The following is a 17,169-nucleotide window of genomic DNA, read 5'->3' as shown; positions in this document are numbered from 1 at the left end:
CTTACTGCCGTTATAAGACTCTTAAGGTTATTAACAATAAAGCAAACCTCCCTGAAAACTCAATCCACACCAATAACACTGGTGCAATCGGCCCTGAGGGAGCAGAGCCAGATAAGGTAAGAACATTGAAGGGATGGGGGTCATGTCAACCTGCTACAGGAGAGACCCGGGTTCCAAAGAAACCTCAGGACACCTGTTCTTGGACCAGTGAAGACTGAGCACATGGCAGAGGCAACAAACTGGGGTTCCAGGAGTCAGGTGGGACTGGTGTGGAGGAAACAGTGTAAACTTCCCTCTTTATGGAGTTCCCTTTGGCCATGGAGCCTGAGGCTGAGAAGGTGCAGGAATGGAAATGGTAGGAGGTAGAGACAGTGGAGTTAGTGGAAGACGGCAGTTCTGACAGCAGAGAGATGGATGGCAGGCTGTGCATTGGTCTCAAGGAAGAGGGCTCCAATCTATATGGAACCAGGGGGAGAAATGGAAGGACCAAAATGGATACATCACAGCAGGCACCTTTATTGGTGTCCATATGAAGCGTGGCTCTTGTCAAGGTTGAGGGCTGGCTCAGAGTGCTGCCCCACCTCTTATTCTGTCTATACTCTGCTCAGGTGGTAGATACAGGCATACTAGGGAATCTCCCGCTGCCCAGTCCTGCAAACCCTCACTCATGTGACTCATCCCTTTAATTTCAATTTAACTACTCAGATGAACTAGACTTCACAGGGTGGGTTTCTAAATGCTTCTCTAACCTGACCAGGATATTACAACTATGCCACCCCCAAGCAGGATTCCTTGATGAGCAAAACTGACAAAAACTGGATGAAAAACACCTTGTCTGGTTACTGTCTGCCTTGGTGCACTACGTATCTGGATACCCGCAAGATGTGGTCCTTCAGAGCCAGGGGGTGCTAATAGTCCAAACATTTTTTTTTTAGACACCTGCCACAGGAAGGGGGTTGTTGTTCTGTTGGTGGGTATTTATTCAGGGCCTGATCCAGGGCTTGGATCCTAAAGCAGGTGGGACAGTCCATTAGGAAGAATCCAAACATCATGAGGCTTAATGCCTCTCTGGAAGGTGCTCACACACCAAGGTGACGGGCCTGATAGAAGAACCTGAACAGAGCAGAATACAAATGTGTATGTGTATGACTGAAATTATGCAAATACCCAGAGCATGGATGGACATTGCTGCTGCTTTATAAAGGGCAAGAGATTTGAATGTGGTAACCACTTATACAGGACCTGCTGCGTGAAAGTGACTTGCCTGAGGTGTATTTAGTTCCTTAGTTGTGGGTTAGTTCCTCAATATTTTGGAATTAAGCTCCTAATAACCCTCCCACCCGACAGCTCTACGTTCAGTGTAAATCCCCCGGCTCTCCAAAGGGCAACCAGAAGAATGGAACCAGAAGACCGCAGGAGGTTTTATATTTAAAAAAAAAAAGTGTTAACCCTTTTGAGGATTTCCCTGCATCCAGGTGGCAACACTTCCTGTACAATGATCCCAGCAGGGAAAAAAACAGGACTTTGGAGACTGGCTGAGGAGACTGAGCAGTCAGGGGTGGAGCTTAATATTATTATTTGTATTGCCTGGAAAAGTCTCTCAGGCTCTGAAATGCTAAAGCAGAGGAGAGGGCAGTGAGGAGACGAGTGGAGCTGCCGTTGCAGAGACCAGCACCAGCCATGGGGAGAGCTGCCCAGCAAACCCTCCTCGCCTTACTCTGTCTAGCAGCTGTGGTTTGTCAGGCTCAGGACACCTGCCCAGGTGAGTGAGGAACAAAGCTGTTACCTTTTAACAACATGGGTCTGACTAGCTACTTTGCAGTAGTTACTGTCCACTCCTGATGGCGAAGCACCACTGTAGACTCGCCTGCAGTGAGGTCACAGGAAGGGGACACCAGGCCAAGGAGTCTGGCACAGTTCATCTCATGGGGTTTCCAAGAAATACTCCCCATAGGAGAGAGGAATTTGTGTGTGTGTGTGTGTGGGGGGGGGCAGGATCCCAGCCTCCAAACCCCAGAGAACTGTGGAGAAAGGAAGCTCCTCCATGCTCCTCTGCAGCATGGCTCTCTGAATGGCCACCCCACCATGCCTACCCCTTACTGTTCCTCTCTGGGAAGGGGATGCTGTAGAGTGTTGATGGGAAATTCCTTGGGTCCCAAATGGAGCATGTTGCAGGGACCATCTGCCCCCTTAGTTCCATTCCCTCATTACCCCAGAGCCAGGGGCCCTATCTCTATGGAGCACATAGAGAGGACTTTCCGCTGATTTCTGAGGAGGAACGGGGAACACACATGCTACAGCAGAGCTCTGAATGGGGAGGAACTGGACACATCAAACTCAGTTCATAGTTTCCAGCTTCTCCCCATTAGTATTGGACTCTTCTCCGGGCTGTGGCAGACCTGAGGATGTGGGGATGAGGGAGCCAAGGCTGTAAAATTCCCGGTTACTAAGACTCCCCTTCTCAAAACAAGAGCCTCTCAAATATCATCCCCAGTGGCTCCAATTCTGGCTGATTAATAATCCTCATGAAATCAAACACTTGCTTATGTGCCAGCCCCCACAAAGCCAATGTATGGGCTACACAACACTGTTTCCTCATCCCTTGCCCCAGGGAGGTATTACCCAGAATCTTGCAACTGATGTGGAATGTAGAATAAGGGGGAAAATGCAGCTGTACTAATGCACGTACAAAACAGTCCCCTTTTAGATGAAGGTTCCATTATTAAACAATTAATAAATGATTAACACGTTTTAATACGTGGCTTGTCTATGGTTACAGATTGTTCTAGAGTCCATTAAGTCAATGGGATGCTTACCATGGCTTATAACAGGGGTCCCCAACGTGGCGCCCGCATACTGACCGGCGGACGAGTATCTGCCAAAATGCTGCCAAAATGCTGTCATGCAGAGGCGCCACCACCGAAATGCCGCCGAATTTCGGCGGCATTTAGGCAGATGCTCGACTGCCGCCACGGCCCTTCTTCTGGTGCCCGCCAGACGAAAAAAGTTGGGGACCACTGGCTTATAATAATCAATAATATGAATGATTATTTGCTATAACAAACCTTTGAATAAAACCATCTATAACATCTACTGATGTGTTTAGAAGCATCTATAACACATGCTACTTGTGTTTCTAATGTGCTTATAACAGCTCTTCAACATTTATAAATGGCACCTTAGTACAAAGGATGCACCAAAAGATACTGTTTGGTTACAGGCTCTGTTACTCTGTGCACTTGGATAGAAGTAGCTGGGAAAGCTGTTTTTTTCCCTTTCTTCTTCCATACAGACTTGCTTTATTGAACTATTTGGTGGTGGATAGTTTTTATCGCAGGTTCAGGTTGCTATAAACCACAGAGGCGCGGTTGTTAATCTTCATTCCATTCTATTCTTCCACAGACTTTCAGTTCAGAAAGTACTTTAAAGTGTTCAAGACTTGGAATTTTCTAACATGTTACATATAGTTAAATCACCACTCTTAATACACATTCTTGTATAAACCTCGTTCCTAGATCAACTTCACAAATGGCTTTCAGTATGTAACAACTAAAAGCTACAGTTAAAGGGTAGAGATACTAACCTGTAAGTTACATTACCTACGCAGACATTGAAAACAGGGAAATGAACAGTAAAGCCACCAGTGAACAATTTCCAAGCAGAATCCTAGGCTCAAAACATGCTTCTCACACATCACATTTCCTATGTGTTGTAATGTTGGCAATATCTGCTTGGAGGAAGTTGCTGATGTCTTTATTGTTCATTTCCCTGTTCTCCGTATTTGCATAGGACTGTCTTGTATGGGTTAGTAACTGTAACTTTCTCACAATGTGGTTTTATAAAATGTTTCTGATTCTTTTTCTAACCCTAACCCTGCTGTTATATCAGCCTACAGTTGCTGTGTTCATGGCATACACAGAGTTAGAACCCCTTAGAATTTTAAGTGACAGCTTGTAATTTTAACACAGCTCTCAATACATCAATGTTTCAGCTAGATGAATCGGTGTAAATTGGCAAAACTCCCCTGAAGTCAATTTGCCAGTTTATACCAGCTGAAGATCTGATCCTTTGCCCCTTTCTTTCCAGCAGCCTTGTTTTGAAACCTACTGTTCACACATTGAAGGACTGTCATGGTCATGTACTGTTCAGGCCAGTCCTCGACTTTATGATGAACGGCACTTGTGAAATTTCTGAATTTACATCCTGATTTGACTTAGAACAATCGGTTTAGACTTTATGAAGCTTGGTCCCACAATGGAGTGGATTGCGGTTCTGAGTTATGATGTTTCGCTTTATGACGCAATTTTCAGGAACCAATTGTGTCGTAAGTCCGAGGACTGCCTGTACTGTGTTAAAGATTTGCCATGTTTAAATGTAATATCATCTCTGAAATCATGGATGAAATCATCTTTACTTCATGCAGGTGTCATGAAGATAACACCCCCATGTCCCCTTCATCGTCTTTACTAGAGGGACCAAAGGGTTTGTTTTTTAAACTTCTTTTTCTAATGGACAACTTTTAAATAATTATATCTCAAACTAATGGACTTCTCAGAAGCTCCATTCTGTGCTCAGAATTAGTGATGTAAATTTGAGGATGATGAATTACATGACACATATGTAAGAAGGAGGTTTAATCTCTGCTCTAAATGCAAATCTCAATGCAGTCTGGACTATAGAAGCTCTTGAAATTTCAGTCTGCGAGCAAGAGGAAATATGGACTGAGAGAACAGGAGAGTTTGAACCATAGAGTGACAGGCCAGAAAACCCACAGCTAGAGGGGGAGTTTGGGGCAGAGGCTTTCCACTCTGAGGGTACATCTTCACTACTGGCCGTATCGGCAGGTAGCAATCGATTTCTTGGGGATCGATATATCGCGTCTCATCTAGACGCGATATATCGATCCCCGAACACGCTCCCGTCGACTCCGGAACTCCACCAACGCGAACGGCGGTAGTGGAGTCGACATGGGGAACCGTTACGTAGCTGAAGTTGCATATCTTAGATCGATCCCCGCTCCTAGTGTAGACCAGCCCTGACTCTAGCTTCCCCCAAGATCCAAAGGAGATTCTTCTGCAACCCTCCCCAGTGGGAGCCACAGAGAGGCACTCTGGGGTTGGGTTCAGAAGATCAAGGGGCTTGTTCCTCCTACTTATGCTTGTAGAATCTCTCGAGTAAGCCTGGGCACCTACATTGCTTGGTTGTATTTGCCTTTCTAGTCAAGCATAGGGCTCTGTTAGATCTCACGTGCGTATCGTGCTTCCACCTGGAATTCACAATTTGCAGAACATCCCACATCCTGTGTCTCTGATAAAGATTATTTTATGTCTCCAGAAGTGAAATTGGTGGGTCTCAGTGGTAACGAGAGGCTCGCTATTCTGCAAGGATGCCCTGGAGTTCCTGGTGCCATAGGTCCCAAAGGAGAACCCGGAGCTGAAGGAATGAGAGGTACGTTCCTCAGCACTGAGGGAGAATCGGTTTTGGATGGTGCAGGCACAAACATGAATTACTCAATAAATAACCATAGTGTTGCTGATTAAAATTTTGCATGTAATTTATATGGTCTTTTAGCGATAACATAGAATCATAGACTATCAGGGTTGGAAGGGACCTCAGGAGGTATCTAGTCCAACCCGCTGCTCAAAGCAGGACCAATCTCCAGACAGATTTTTGCCCTAGATCCCTAAATGCCCCCCTCAAGGATTGAACTCATAACCTTAGGTTTAGCAGGCCAATGCTCAAACCACTGAGCTATCCATACAAAAGGATTTCCTTTTATTGGCTTTACATTTGCCACCTTTTAAATTTTATTAAAAGTTTCTCTGTTACGAGACAAGGAGAACACACATTCCCAATATACCTTCTATTGACCATTAATTGCTTTATATGCTTTTATCATGTCCCCTCTTATTCATCTCCTCTCTAGGGTAAACACTCCAGTCTTTCCAGACTCTCTTCATATGAACGTTCTTCATCTCGGTGATCATTTTCATTGCTCTTCTGAATCTCCTGTACTTATACAATATCTCTTTTTAGATATGGTCACCAGTACAATACACAGTATTTCAGATAAGGCTGAACCACTGATTTATATAAAGACATTATAATATTTTTTGTATTATTCATGATCTCATTCTCCATGTATCCCAACATCTTGTTCACCTTTTCAACCACACTGGCTTGGCTCCGTTCACTTCAGTGTCCTTTTACATTACCTGAGGATTAAGCCAGGAAGGGTAGAATTGGGAGCTCAGGTCTGTTCTAATTTCTTTTGTGTTTGAATATATATAAAATGTTTAAATTCATTCTCTGTGTTTGTAGGAGAAAAGGGAACTCAGGGGAGCCCTGGGAAGATGGGACCAGCTGGGGAGAAAGGTAAAGTAATAAAAAGACTAAGTAAATTTGTTTAACTGCCATCAAATAATTTGTAATGTTTGAATTTTCCTTTTATGAAACATTTAACAATCCCTCTCCCCCTATCTCTCTGTCAATTTAGAGCATGAACTGAATCAAATGTAGGCCTCACTCATGAACTGTTCCTGATTGCCAAGAATGTATCCGTTATCCCTGGTGCAGGGCTGTCCCTAGCCATTTGGGTGCCCTATGTAGTCCCCCATGAGGGGGCTGTGTGGGGCCCCAGGGTCTGGGACACAGGAGCTGTGGGGGGCCACTTTTCGGGGCCCCAGAGGCCCAGAGTGACCTGGGGGATTAGCGGGGGGCCATGAGCAGTCCGGTCCGCTTCCCTCGCCCCAGCCCCAGCCATGTCACTCAGGGGACGGAGCCTGGGGGAAGGGATCTCCCCTCACTCCACTCACCGGCAGTGGGCAGTGAGAGTGGGGGGCAGTCCTTTCCTCAACCCGAGCAACATGGCTGCAGCTGCGTCTCCCCGCTTCCCACCGCTGGTGAGCGTGGGGGGTGATCCTTTCCCTGCACTCACTGGCGGCGGGAAGCGGAGCACCGCGGCTGGGAAGTAGAGTGGGCTGGGGCCGGGTTGCTCCACTTCCTGCCGCTGGCAGTGAGTGCAGGGTCACTGGGGGAAGAGGTGGAATGGGGGTGAGCTGGGGGTGGAGCAGGGGGGCTGAGCAAGAGGCAGGGCGGAGGGAGTTGTCCGGGGCCCCACACGCCCCTAGGAATGGTCCTGCCCCTTGTGGGGGGGCCGGCCGAGGGATAGAGCTGGTCGCCGGGGCCAGTGCTGCTGTGTATGCAGCACGCAGCTGCCTAGGGCACCATGAAATTTGGGATAATTTGGTGTCCAAACTCTTCATGGTGCCCTAAGCAGCTGTGTATGCTGCGTATGCCTAAGGATGGCCCTGCCCTGGTGTTCACCAGAGTATTCTCAGCCACTGGCTGTTTTGTGAAATGGTTGCTACAGGCATTGGTCATTTGTGGTGTGGAGTCACGGGATATAGTTTCCACTCCCTGAATAGTTGACTGAAACCTTTTAATATGAGAGTGACGACTGAAGAACTTCCGGTATGAATTCATGCAGTCTGCAGGACAAGTAAGTAGTTTAATTGATACTAGCAATGGTCTAAATATTCACGAACAGCAAATAGTCGGACTCCATTGAATGGACACTAATTACATTTTGGGCCATTTTTTCACAAACAAATTCACAGATCTGTATTTTCAGTATTCACTCAGCTCTTATCCCAATAGAACTCCAGTTGTGAGCTCTTGTTGAGATTCCTACGTCTCTGTTCATTCTTTCCGTTTTCCACCAGGAGCGAAGGGTGACACTGGTGTTCCTGGTCTGAAAGGTAAGACACCTCCAACAATTTTGGCTTGTTGAGCTCTATGCCTGCCTTTTAGGTGTTACTCAGAGTGATAGAGACTGAGTCAGTAGGGACTGCAGTTGTGACATGCTAAGAGTTTTCCAAAAGAGCTTGGCACCCAATGCATCCCAGAGTCAATGAGAGTTGGGCACTTAACTTTTTCGGTCTCCTTTGGAAATTCCAGCCTTCACCTCAGAAATTAAAAAACGCCACCCCCACATACACAGTATTTTCTCAAATTACCCTCTCATTTGTACCCATTCAACTCGGAAGAAGTCAGTGGGGTGGCACTGATGTGAAAAAGAATTTGGCCCTCTCTCCTCTGTGTCACACTTATCAAACTCTGGAAGGGTTAATACTTTTTTCCCTGGGGTGATGTCGGGGGAACTTGGGTTTTACACCAACATGGAATTAATAACAAATGCTGGGATGAGCACTCAGATCAGGATGCTGTCTCTTGGCTGTGTAATGATTTGTTCCTGTGTGTTTTTGGGTGTTTTTAGGAGATAAAGGAGACATTGGAGTACCTGGAACTATAAGTAAGAACATCTACAATTTCTTTTATGGCAAGAGTATAATTTGATTTCATTTGAAAAGCAGTACACTTGACCCTCACAGGAAACTTTCAGAGTGCAATTTGTTGGCACACAATACTGAATTTGTTAATATCCCTGGAGCTGAGGAGCTATCCAAACTGTGAAAAAACCCTTGACCTCTAAATTAGCGATGAGCATGGACTGTCACATGTGCATCTGCTTTTGGATCCAGAACTGATCTCCCTTGAAAGTTTGGGGAGGCTCACATCACAGCCAATGTGTGAAATTGTACGTCTTTGGTGTAGAAGGAACTAAAGGGATAAAATTTATTTCACACCCTGCAATTGCCTGAATGTTTCCCAGCTTGTGAAGAATGTTAAGTAAGGTGTAAGTGGATGTTATTTTTATGGATGGGGTTGTGGGAAGTAAAATCTGTGGTTGGAGAGAATGTAGGACACTGATCTTTGTCTAGGGAAGGACTTGTCTCCACATATTGGTAGCTGGAGTCAGAGATGCGCTAAGATGCTTTACTGTCTCTTAACTCATGATACATACATGCCTTGTGGCCTGAGCAGCAGTTTAGGAAAATGTTATTCTTTTTCTGGTTTCAATCCCCCTCCCTTGTGTTTTTCTTCCTGAACAGCCGAGAAGGAGCTGGAGGATGTAAACTGTAAGACAGGTGAGTGTTTCCTAGAATCACATTACATGAGCTGTCAACTCATCCCATTCAAGGGACCTGGAGCTCAGCTCACAGTATAAAGACACAGTCGAAGGAGCTTGCAATTCATTCTGACTTCTGTAGCAACTAGTGGAATTGACCCCTGTTTCTGCTATGTTAGCATTATTGACTTAAGGTTCAGTTATACCAGAAACCCTACTGACTGTAATACAAGCAGGTAATCCTGTAAAATGGGCTAGTGACTAAAACCCACTGTGCTTCCTTGTGTATATTACCATATAAAGTCTGAAGGAGTCAGTTTAATCGGGAATGCACCGTTTTGCTGCTGTCTTTTCAGCCAGGAGTCAGGACTTAGGAAGCTGGTTAAACAGAAATCCAGCACTCCATGGTTTGGAAACTCTAAATACAACTATTTGAAATTCCTAGTTCCTTGAAAAGGGATCAATGCTGCTTGTGAACTTATCCGTTCCAGCAACATTTATTTATGACATTAAATTACCATCCTCTCCAGGAGCGAAGAACTGCAAGGAGCTGTTAGCCAAAGGGAAGATCATGAGTGGCTGGTACACCATCTACCCGCATGACTGTAATGCCATGACTGTGCTGTGTGACATGGACACAGATGGAGGTGGATGGATAGTAAGTGAGAATAAATCAAAGCCAATGCAAATCATTGCTGGATCCCACAGGGAGTGGAATGGGGCCAAGGGTTTGCTCAAACAAGTCAGTTCCTAGAAAGGACATCAACCGTGTGAAGGCATTCGTAACCCTTGTTGAAAATGAAATCTATTTCTTTGCACTGTCCCAGTGATACATGTTCGCTAGGAGCAGGACTTCAAACAGAAATTTCCCAACTTGTCAGTGTGTTTAAGATAAAACTGAGGCTGAGCTGGGAGCTGGTTTAAATCTGTTCCATTAGCATTTGGGGGAAGAGGAGGTGCACAAGATGAGGAAAAAAGCAAAGAGCTGATGGGGTTAAGGGAGTGAGGTCTTACAGGTTCTGGTTACCTTTGTATCCAATCCCTATAGTACTATAAAGGAAAAGCCCATAGCCCATTGTGCTAAATGGGGTTGAAAGAGGAGGAAAAATATGTGCAATGCAGAGGAATTCTGTTTCAGTAAGATTTCAGAATTTGGAATATTTACAAATCAGAATTTAACCTGAAAATTTTAAAATTCTCCAGAGGAATATTCTTTTGTTGTTGTTGTTGTTTTGTTTTGGATCAATCAAAAATGTTTGATTTAGATATCAGTACAAATGTGTCATTTTGATGTTGACTTTTGTTTATATTATAATAAATAGTTATAAAAGGTTGAGGAATTCAATACAATTTTATGAAGCATTTCAATTCAATGGAACTGCATTTTTTGACTAGCTTTTAATATCATTTTTTTCTTTTAATTTCCAATTTCCCTGTTAAACCTATTAACACAGCCATGAGAGGATTTCCCTTTTTGGTGTTAAGGCACCAGGTGCTCAGAAAGTTTCACTTGCATAACTGGAAGATGGCTGTAGACAAGATCCTTATTGGTAATTTTTGTCCACAGCTGCTATCTTCTAACACTTACTTAAGGGATAGCTCAGTGGTTTGAGCATTGGCCTGTTAAATTCAGGGTTGTGAGTTCAATCCTTGAGGTGGCCACTTAGGGATCTGGGGCAAAAATCAGTACTTGGTCCTGCTAGTGAAGACAGGGGGCTGGACTCAATGACCTTTCAAGGTCCCTTCCAGTTCTAGGAGATAGGTATATCTCCAATTATATTATTCCTTAGCTTTCCAGCATGTAAGAGGTGAAATTGTATTTGTTCATTGCTTTAGACTTCTATTGGTGGGCTCGATGCAGAAAGTACCGGGTGAGTTTCTATGGCCTGTGTATGAGGACACCTTCTTGACCTTAGAACTTATGAATCTATTACAGCATCTATCCCCTTTGTCAATTCTCAAAACAGATGAAAATAAGTACCAGTAATTAAATACCAATCTGAGCTCTCATTGATATCCTGCGAGGCAGAGTAGAATTTGACTAGTTTAACAGTGATTGCTGATGCTTTAAAATTCTGCTGTGTGCCCTTGCTTTGTTCAGGACAGAAACTGACCAGCATCCCTTTCATTTCCCTGCAGGTTTTCCAGAAGAGGGCAGATGGATCCGTGGACTTTTTCCGTGACTGGAATTCATACAAGAGAGGTTTTGGCAGCCGCCTGACAGAATTCTGGTTGGGAAATGACAATATTCACCTACTAACCTCTTTTGGTAATTAAATAACGTGCATCGTGTGCACTTTTCCCCACCAAGTTCTCTCTCTATACTTGATTGTAGAGCGTTCTCTTTGTAACTTTAACTAGGCTCTCTGATAAGGAAAAGAACAGTCCAGCCGTATGTCAGCTACTGACTTTCCTTGTTGTGTGTTTCTGACTCACCAGCCTAGTCTCCCTCTCAGCACTGTGCTGCTGTGCCAGGCCGTAGATCGCTCCCAGTCCTACACTCCCCCCAGCATTGGCACAGGCAGGGACACACCCAGCTGCAGTTACATGCAGGCTTTGGCCAGCCACCACATGAACCAACAATAGAGGGGCTGCAGCCAAAATTATCCCCAGCTTCGGACCCCAGATCTGTACTGTCCTGCCCCAGTCAAAAACCCGACTGGTATGAATTTATTACTCGGTTCTCCTCTCCCTCAATGTGGAGAGGAATATGCAAACTTGTGGTAACCAAGCTGAGATTTTTCCCCAGAGACTTCACTTAAAGGCACACTGGTTTAGGTCAAAATATAAAACAAGTTTATGAACTACAAAAAGATAGATTTTAACTAATTGTAAGTGATAGCAAACTGATCAAAGCAGATTACCTAGTAAATAAACAAAAATGCAAACTAAGCTTAACTAGAAAGGGTAGGCTTTGAATTAACAATCTCTCACCTTGACTGATGATACAAGCAGGCTCACAGATTCTCAAGGCACAACCTGCACTTACTTTGCAGGTTGGGATCCCCACCCCCATTTCAAGTCCTTTTCTTTCAGAGCTTCTCTCAGGTGTTCAGTTGTGGGGGAGTGAAGAACAACCGATGATGTCACTCCCGGCCTTATATAGCTTTAGCATATGGTGGGAACCCTTTGTTCGAAAAACACTTCCTAGCCCAGTTTATGGAAAAATACAGGTACCCAAAATGGAGCCCAGAGTCATGTGGTCTGGTCACATGCCCTTGCAGAGTCATAGCTGCCATTACTTACAGGCTGTGTGGAGCATTCTCAGGAAGGCTCACTGGGTGGCGGATGAGCTTCTCCTAAGGCCTACTGTTTTTCCTAATGGCCAATTATCTTGAATAGGCCCTTCCCAACCGGCTGTCTATGCTGGAAGCATTTTGCCTCGTTGGTGTAACGACATTTGAAACACAGATACATAGTCAATATTCATAACTTTAGATACAAAAATGATACATACATACAAATAGGATAATCATATTCCGCAAATCATAACTTTTTGCAATGACATCTTACATGATCCATTTTGTACAAAATGCATCATAAGTATGCCATAATCATATCATAATATTACTATGGCAAATATGGGGCATGGTGCTAGAGCAGCTTCCATCCCATAATTGTTAAGGTGCAGTATTAATTCTGCACAAGAGTACAAAATGTTAAATGCTGGTAATAGAGGACATGCATGTTACAAAAAAGGTTCTTTTGTGGAATCTCATTGGACCAGCTAACACCGTAGCTCTGGTGGCTCTAGTCAAGTCCCGGCAAATAGTGATGAATCAAATGGTAAATATTCCTTGCCAGAAATTCCTATCTTCTAGTTATGACACACGGATGGACTGGTTGACCAGACTCCAGAACATAGAACAGGGGTTCTCAAACTGGGGATTGGGACCCCTCAGGGGGTCATGAGGTCATTAAATGGGGGGTTGTGAGCTGTCAGCCTCCACCCCAAACCCCGCTTTGCCTTCAGCATTTATAATGGTATTAAATATATAAAAAAGTATTTTCAATTTATAAGCGGCGGGGGGGTCGCACTCAGTGGTTTGCTATGTGGAATGGGTCACCAGTACACAAGTTTGAGAACCACAGCGCTAGAGGCATAAGAGCTATTCTGCTTATGCCCCTCTTGTTTGGGTGTTGATTGTTGGTCTCAAGTTAAGGAAGAGCATGACCCAGAGACTGCTGATTGTTCTTATTCTGGCAAACAAGAACTCTAAAAATAATGCAGGAAATGTAGAGAAGCTTTGTTTTGCAAAATCTGAGCCTCCTGAGAACTCTCTTTCCAGCTGCCCAGAGCCCTTCTCTGTCCCTCCCCCAACCAGTTGATCAATCAGGTTTTCAACACATTAGCAACTCACCTTAAAAAGTCATCACTGCGCTGCAAGTAGGGGCTAATGAAACCGATTTCAAATATCTTCTTGCTCAGCACCTAGCATTCAGTCATGCATAACCAGGGACGGTTTTGAGGGTTTCTTTATGGTTGCATCTAGTTCTTCTGGTACTGAGGATTCTAAGACGTAAATGTAACTAAGATAAGAGGTGCAACCTACCAGTCCAAGATGGGTGAGCAATGACTCCAGTGGAAAGCGGGAGGTTTTGGTGTCAAAGCTGAAGGGAAGGGTGCTGCTGGTTTGCCTTTATTAGAGGTGAGATGAAGTTGAAGGAACTGAAAAGCTGTGCTGGATGACTAGGCTCAAATTCTTGGGTTCTGCCATACAAAAACCCCTCCTAAAGATGCAAAATGTGACTGGCACCTGATAAGCTCTTTTCTTTCTTTCTTTCCATTTTGTTTCCATTAGGAGCTAATGAACTTCGCATTGACCTCACAGATTTCGATAACAACCATGCGTTTGCCAAGTACAAGTCATTCAAAATTTTAGGAGAGACTGAAAATTACAAGCTGATTCTTGGAGATTTCCTTGGGGGTAATGCAGGTAGGTGCCATACATGGTCTCCACATTTCATAGCACAGAGAAATGCTACAATGCTCACTCTTCTCTTCTGCAGACTGAACAATCCCAGTTCCCTCAGCCACTCCTCGTAAGTCATGTGCCCCAGCCCCCTAATCATTTTCATTGCCCTCCGCTGGACTCTCCAATTTGTCCACATCCCTTCTGTAGTAGGGGGACCAAAACTGGACACAGTACTCCAGGTGTGGCCTCACCAGTGCCGAATAGAGGGGAATAATCACTTCCCTCGATCTGCTGGCAGTGCTCCTACTAATACAGCCCAATATTACAGCCATTGGCCTTCTTGGTAACAAGGGCACACTGCTGACTCAAATCCAGCTTCTCATCCACTGTAATCCCCAGGTCCTTTTCTGCAGAACTGCTGCTTAGCCTGTAGCGGTGCATGGGATTCTTCCTTTTTAAGTGCATGATTCTGCACTTGTCCTTGTTGAATCAGATTTCTTTTGGCCCAATCCTCCAACTTGTCTAGGTCACTCTGGACCCTGTCCCTACCCTCCAGCATATCTACCTCTCCCCGCAGTGTAGTGTCATTTGTGAACTTGCTGAGGGTGGAATTAATCCCATCATCCAGATCATTGATAAAATTGTTGAACAAAACTGGCCTCAGGACATCAAGCCGTTGATCACTACCCATTGAGCCTGACAATCTAGCCAGCTTTCTATCCACCTTATAGTCCATTCATCCAATCCATACTTTTTTAACTTGATCTTTGAAGTGGTACTGTTATTGTTTATTTACGGTATATCACGATAGCACCTAGACGACCTAAGTGAGGTCACATATTGTTGTATTATCAGTTAGCAGGTGCTGTACATGGTAAGAGAAATGGGAATCTAAATAGACAAGACAGGGGTGCAAGTAAGGAAGAATGATTTACAGTTAAGGAACTGAAGTTCAGAGATATTATGATGGCCATTTTGCAGAGAGGCTTAACGTACCCAACTCCCGTTGACTTTCTAGCAACTTGTCCCAGGTCATCCAGGAGGTTTGTGACAAACCTGAGTAGAAAACCCAGAAATTCTGAGATCTAGTCAGGTGAATACCTGCACCTCAGAAGAGCTGGAGTTGGTATGTAACCCAGTGCCTGCTGCATCAGGAACCGAGCTGGAAGCAGTTAAATAGAGCCTCAGACTCCCGTCTATAGTTCAAGGGATTCTGAGTGCCTCACGAAAGGGGGAAATGGACAGCACGACTCCAGGAACGTTAGACTTGGCCAATGAGGAGCTAAACTGCCTGCGACCTGCCATAAACAGTGATTTCATTTACTTTACGCAGGGGATTCGTTATCCGGCCACAACAACATGCTGTTCTCAACTAAAGACCGACAGCAAGATCCTGGTTCGAACCAATGTGCAACAACCTACAAAGGAGCTTGGTGGTACAGTAGCTGCCATACTTCCAACCTGAATGGGATGTATTGGCTGGGAACCCATAGCAGCTTTGCAGATGGTGTGAACTGGCAGGCAGGCAAAGGGTACAACTACTCCTACAAACGGTCCGAAATGAAATTCAGGCCTGTTTAGCCCAGCAGGAAGGCAGGCGATCACACAGCAGTGAACATGTGACCGGAGTAAACTTATTTTGTATGCCACTACTTCTATCAATAATTTTGGGTTTCTTCCCCCTCTCCTTAAGATTGCTACTTTCTGCTGGCACCTGACTTGCTATTGCATGCTGGCCTCCCTTACCTGCCAGCTGAGGTTTTCCATGGTTCATCTAGTGGCAGTGCAAGGTGGGGAGAGACCGAGATATGGATCAAAGGGTTTGAGAACTGGAAATCCTTCACACTCTGTCTGCTCTGCATTGCTGATTATTTTGAGAACTAAATAAAACATGTCTTTATAATGCAACCGAGGCTGCACTTCTTTGTTTCCAGATAATTAGGGTTGACATAGGAATATCCTTCCAAGCAGGTTTCTGTTGTCCAGATAATGAGCATCCCCATTCTGCAATCCTATACAAAGGTCATGCGGAAGGGCTTCTGCAGGAGGGTAATGGTGTTTTGTTGGCCAGATTCTTACAGGTATTTAGGTGCCTGGGAGTTAGGTACCTAAATCTCTTTAACAATCTGGACCTGAGTGACTTAGGAACACAAGTTCCATTAAAAGTCAGTGGCATGTGTGCTTCTTAGTCATTCTACACTGCAATAAAAACCCACGACACCGAGTCTCAGAACCCGAGTCACTGGGGTTTGGGGTTCAGGCTGCAGGGCTAAAAATCCACAGTCTGCACGTGGCCTTGAGCCGCTCTGAGACTCTCCGTCCTCGCAGGGTTTCAGAGCCCAGGCTCCGGACCAAGCCTAAGTGCCTACACTGCAAGTCTTAGCCCGGTGAGCCGAAGTCAGCTGATCCAGACCAGCCCCAACCGTGCTGCAGGTCTTTTATGAAAGTGTAGACGTACCTTTTGGGTAACATTTGTTAAAAGTGCTGAGTGATGTAGGAACCTACGCCCCATTTTCTAAAGGGATTTAAGTATGCAGGAGCCTAGAACCCATTGACATTCACTTTTGAAAATGCGCAATAGGCCCCTCAGTCATTCAGACGCTTTTGAAACTCCCACCCATAATGTTGTTCATAACTGTACGTTACAGTAAGGCAGCTCAAACATTTCTGGGGCCGCTCGTGCTGGTCTGAAGCCCCCAGGTGGAGCGTGGGGGAGGACAGGCCTGGGGGGACAGTGAAAGCTGAGGTAGGAACCTTCAGTTTGCCTCGTTTTTTTTGGTTTTTTTGAGCTGCACATCTAAGTATAACTTTAATAAAAGGTTGTTGTAAGGGGCAGTCTGTGCTAGTCTCAACCAGGCCTCGTGGTGCTTTTGCTTTGTTTTGTTTTTTTATTGTGGATATAGAATGTTTCATTTTGTTACCCAATCACGCTTCTGTCTCTGCTCAGCGGAAGTTCTAGCCCTGTCCAATGTCATCCAGATTAGGCTGCTATTTTTTTTAAATCAAGAGAGACAAAGTGGGTGAGTGTAGCAGGGTGGTTTCCAATACGACTCCTGAAATGAGGACTGAGAACAGCTGGGGGAAGCTGACTGAATAGCTGACCTCAGGTGTGGCCAGCTCAATCAGGGCCCAGCTAGCTCTGATAAGAGGGCTGGAGGCCAGGTGCTCCAGGCTCGCTCGCTCGCTGTCCGTGGAGAGAGAAGGACCTGGGTGCCTGGGAGCTCAGGGTACCCTATGCAGAGCAGGACTGGGGAGCAGCAAGAGGAGCTGGGGAGCTCCAGC

General features: G+C 45.1%; 1 protein-coding gene across 2 annotated transcripts; it reads left to right on the top strand.

Annotated features, from left to right (window-relative positions):
* Nucleotides 1-57: 57 nt before the first annotated feature.
* Nucleotides 58-15,759, top strand: LOC120386554 (ficolin-2-like). Of its 2 annotated transcripts, XM_039505932.1 has the most exons (11): nt 58-116; nt 1,597-1,762; nt 5,335-5,448; nt 6,322-6,375; nt 7,725-7,760; nt 8,279-8,314; nt 8,955-8,990; nt 9,502-9,629; nt 11,111-11,240; nt 13,774-13,908; nt 15,221-15,759. In XM_039505932.1, the coding sequence occupies exons 2-11, from the start codon at nt 1,681-1,683 to the stop codon at nt 15,466-15,468; spliced, it is 999 nt and encodes a 332-aa protein (XP_039361866.1). In that variant the 5' UTR covers nt 58-116; nt 1,597-1,680; the 3' UTR covers nt 15,469-15,759. The 2 variants fall into 2 exon arrangements, with proteins under 2 accessions (XP_039361866.1, XP_039361867.1); XM_039505933.1 differs by lacking the exons at nt 58-116; nt 1,597-1,762 and adding an exon at nt 4,410-4,482.
* The last annotated feature ends 1,410 nt before the right edge of the window (nt 15,760-17,169 follow it).

The sequence above is a fragment of the Mauremys reevesii genome, linkage group 19 (assembly GCF_016161935.1).
Source record: "Mauremys reevesii isolate NIE-2019 linkage group 19, ASM1616193v1, whole genome shotgun sequence".
Lineage (NCBI taxonomy): Eukaryota > Metazoa > Chordata > Testudines > Geoemydidae > Mauremys > Mauremys reevesii.
Note: the sequence above shows the minus strand (reverse complement) of the source record. Positions and strands in the feature narration are given on the sequence as shown.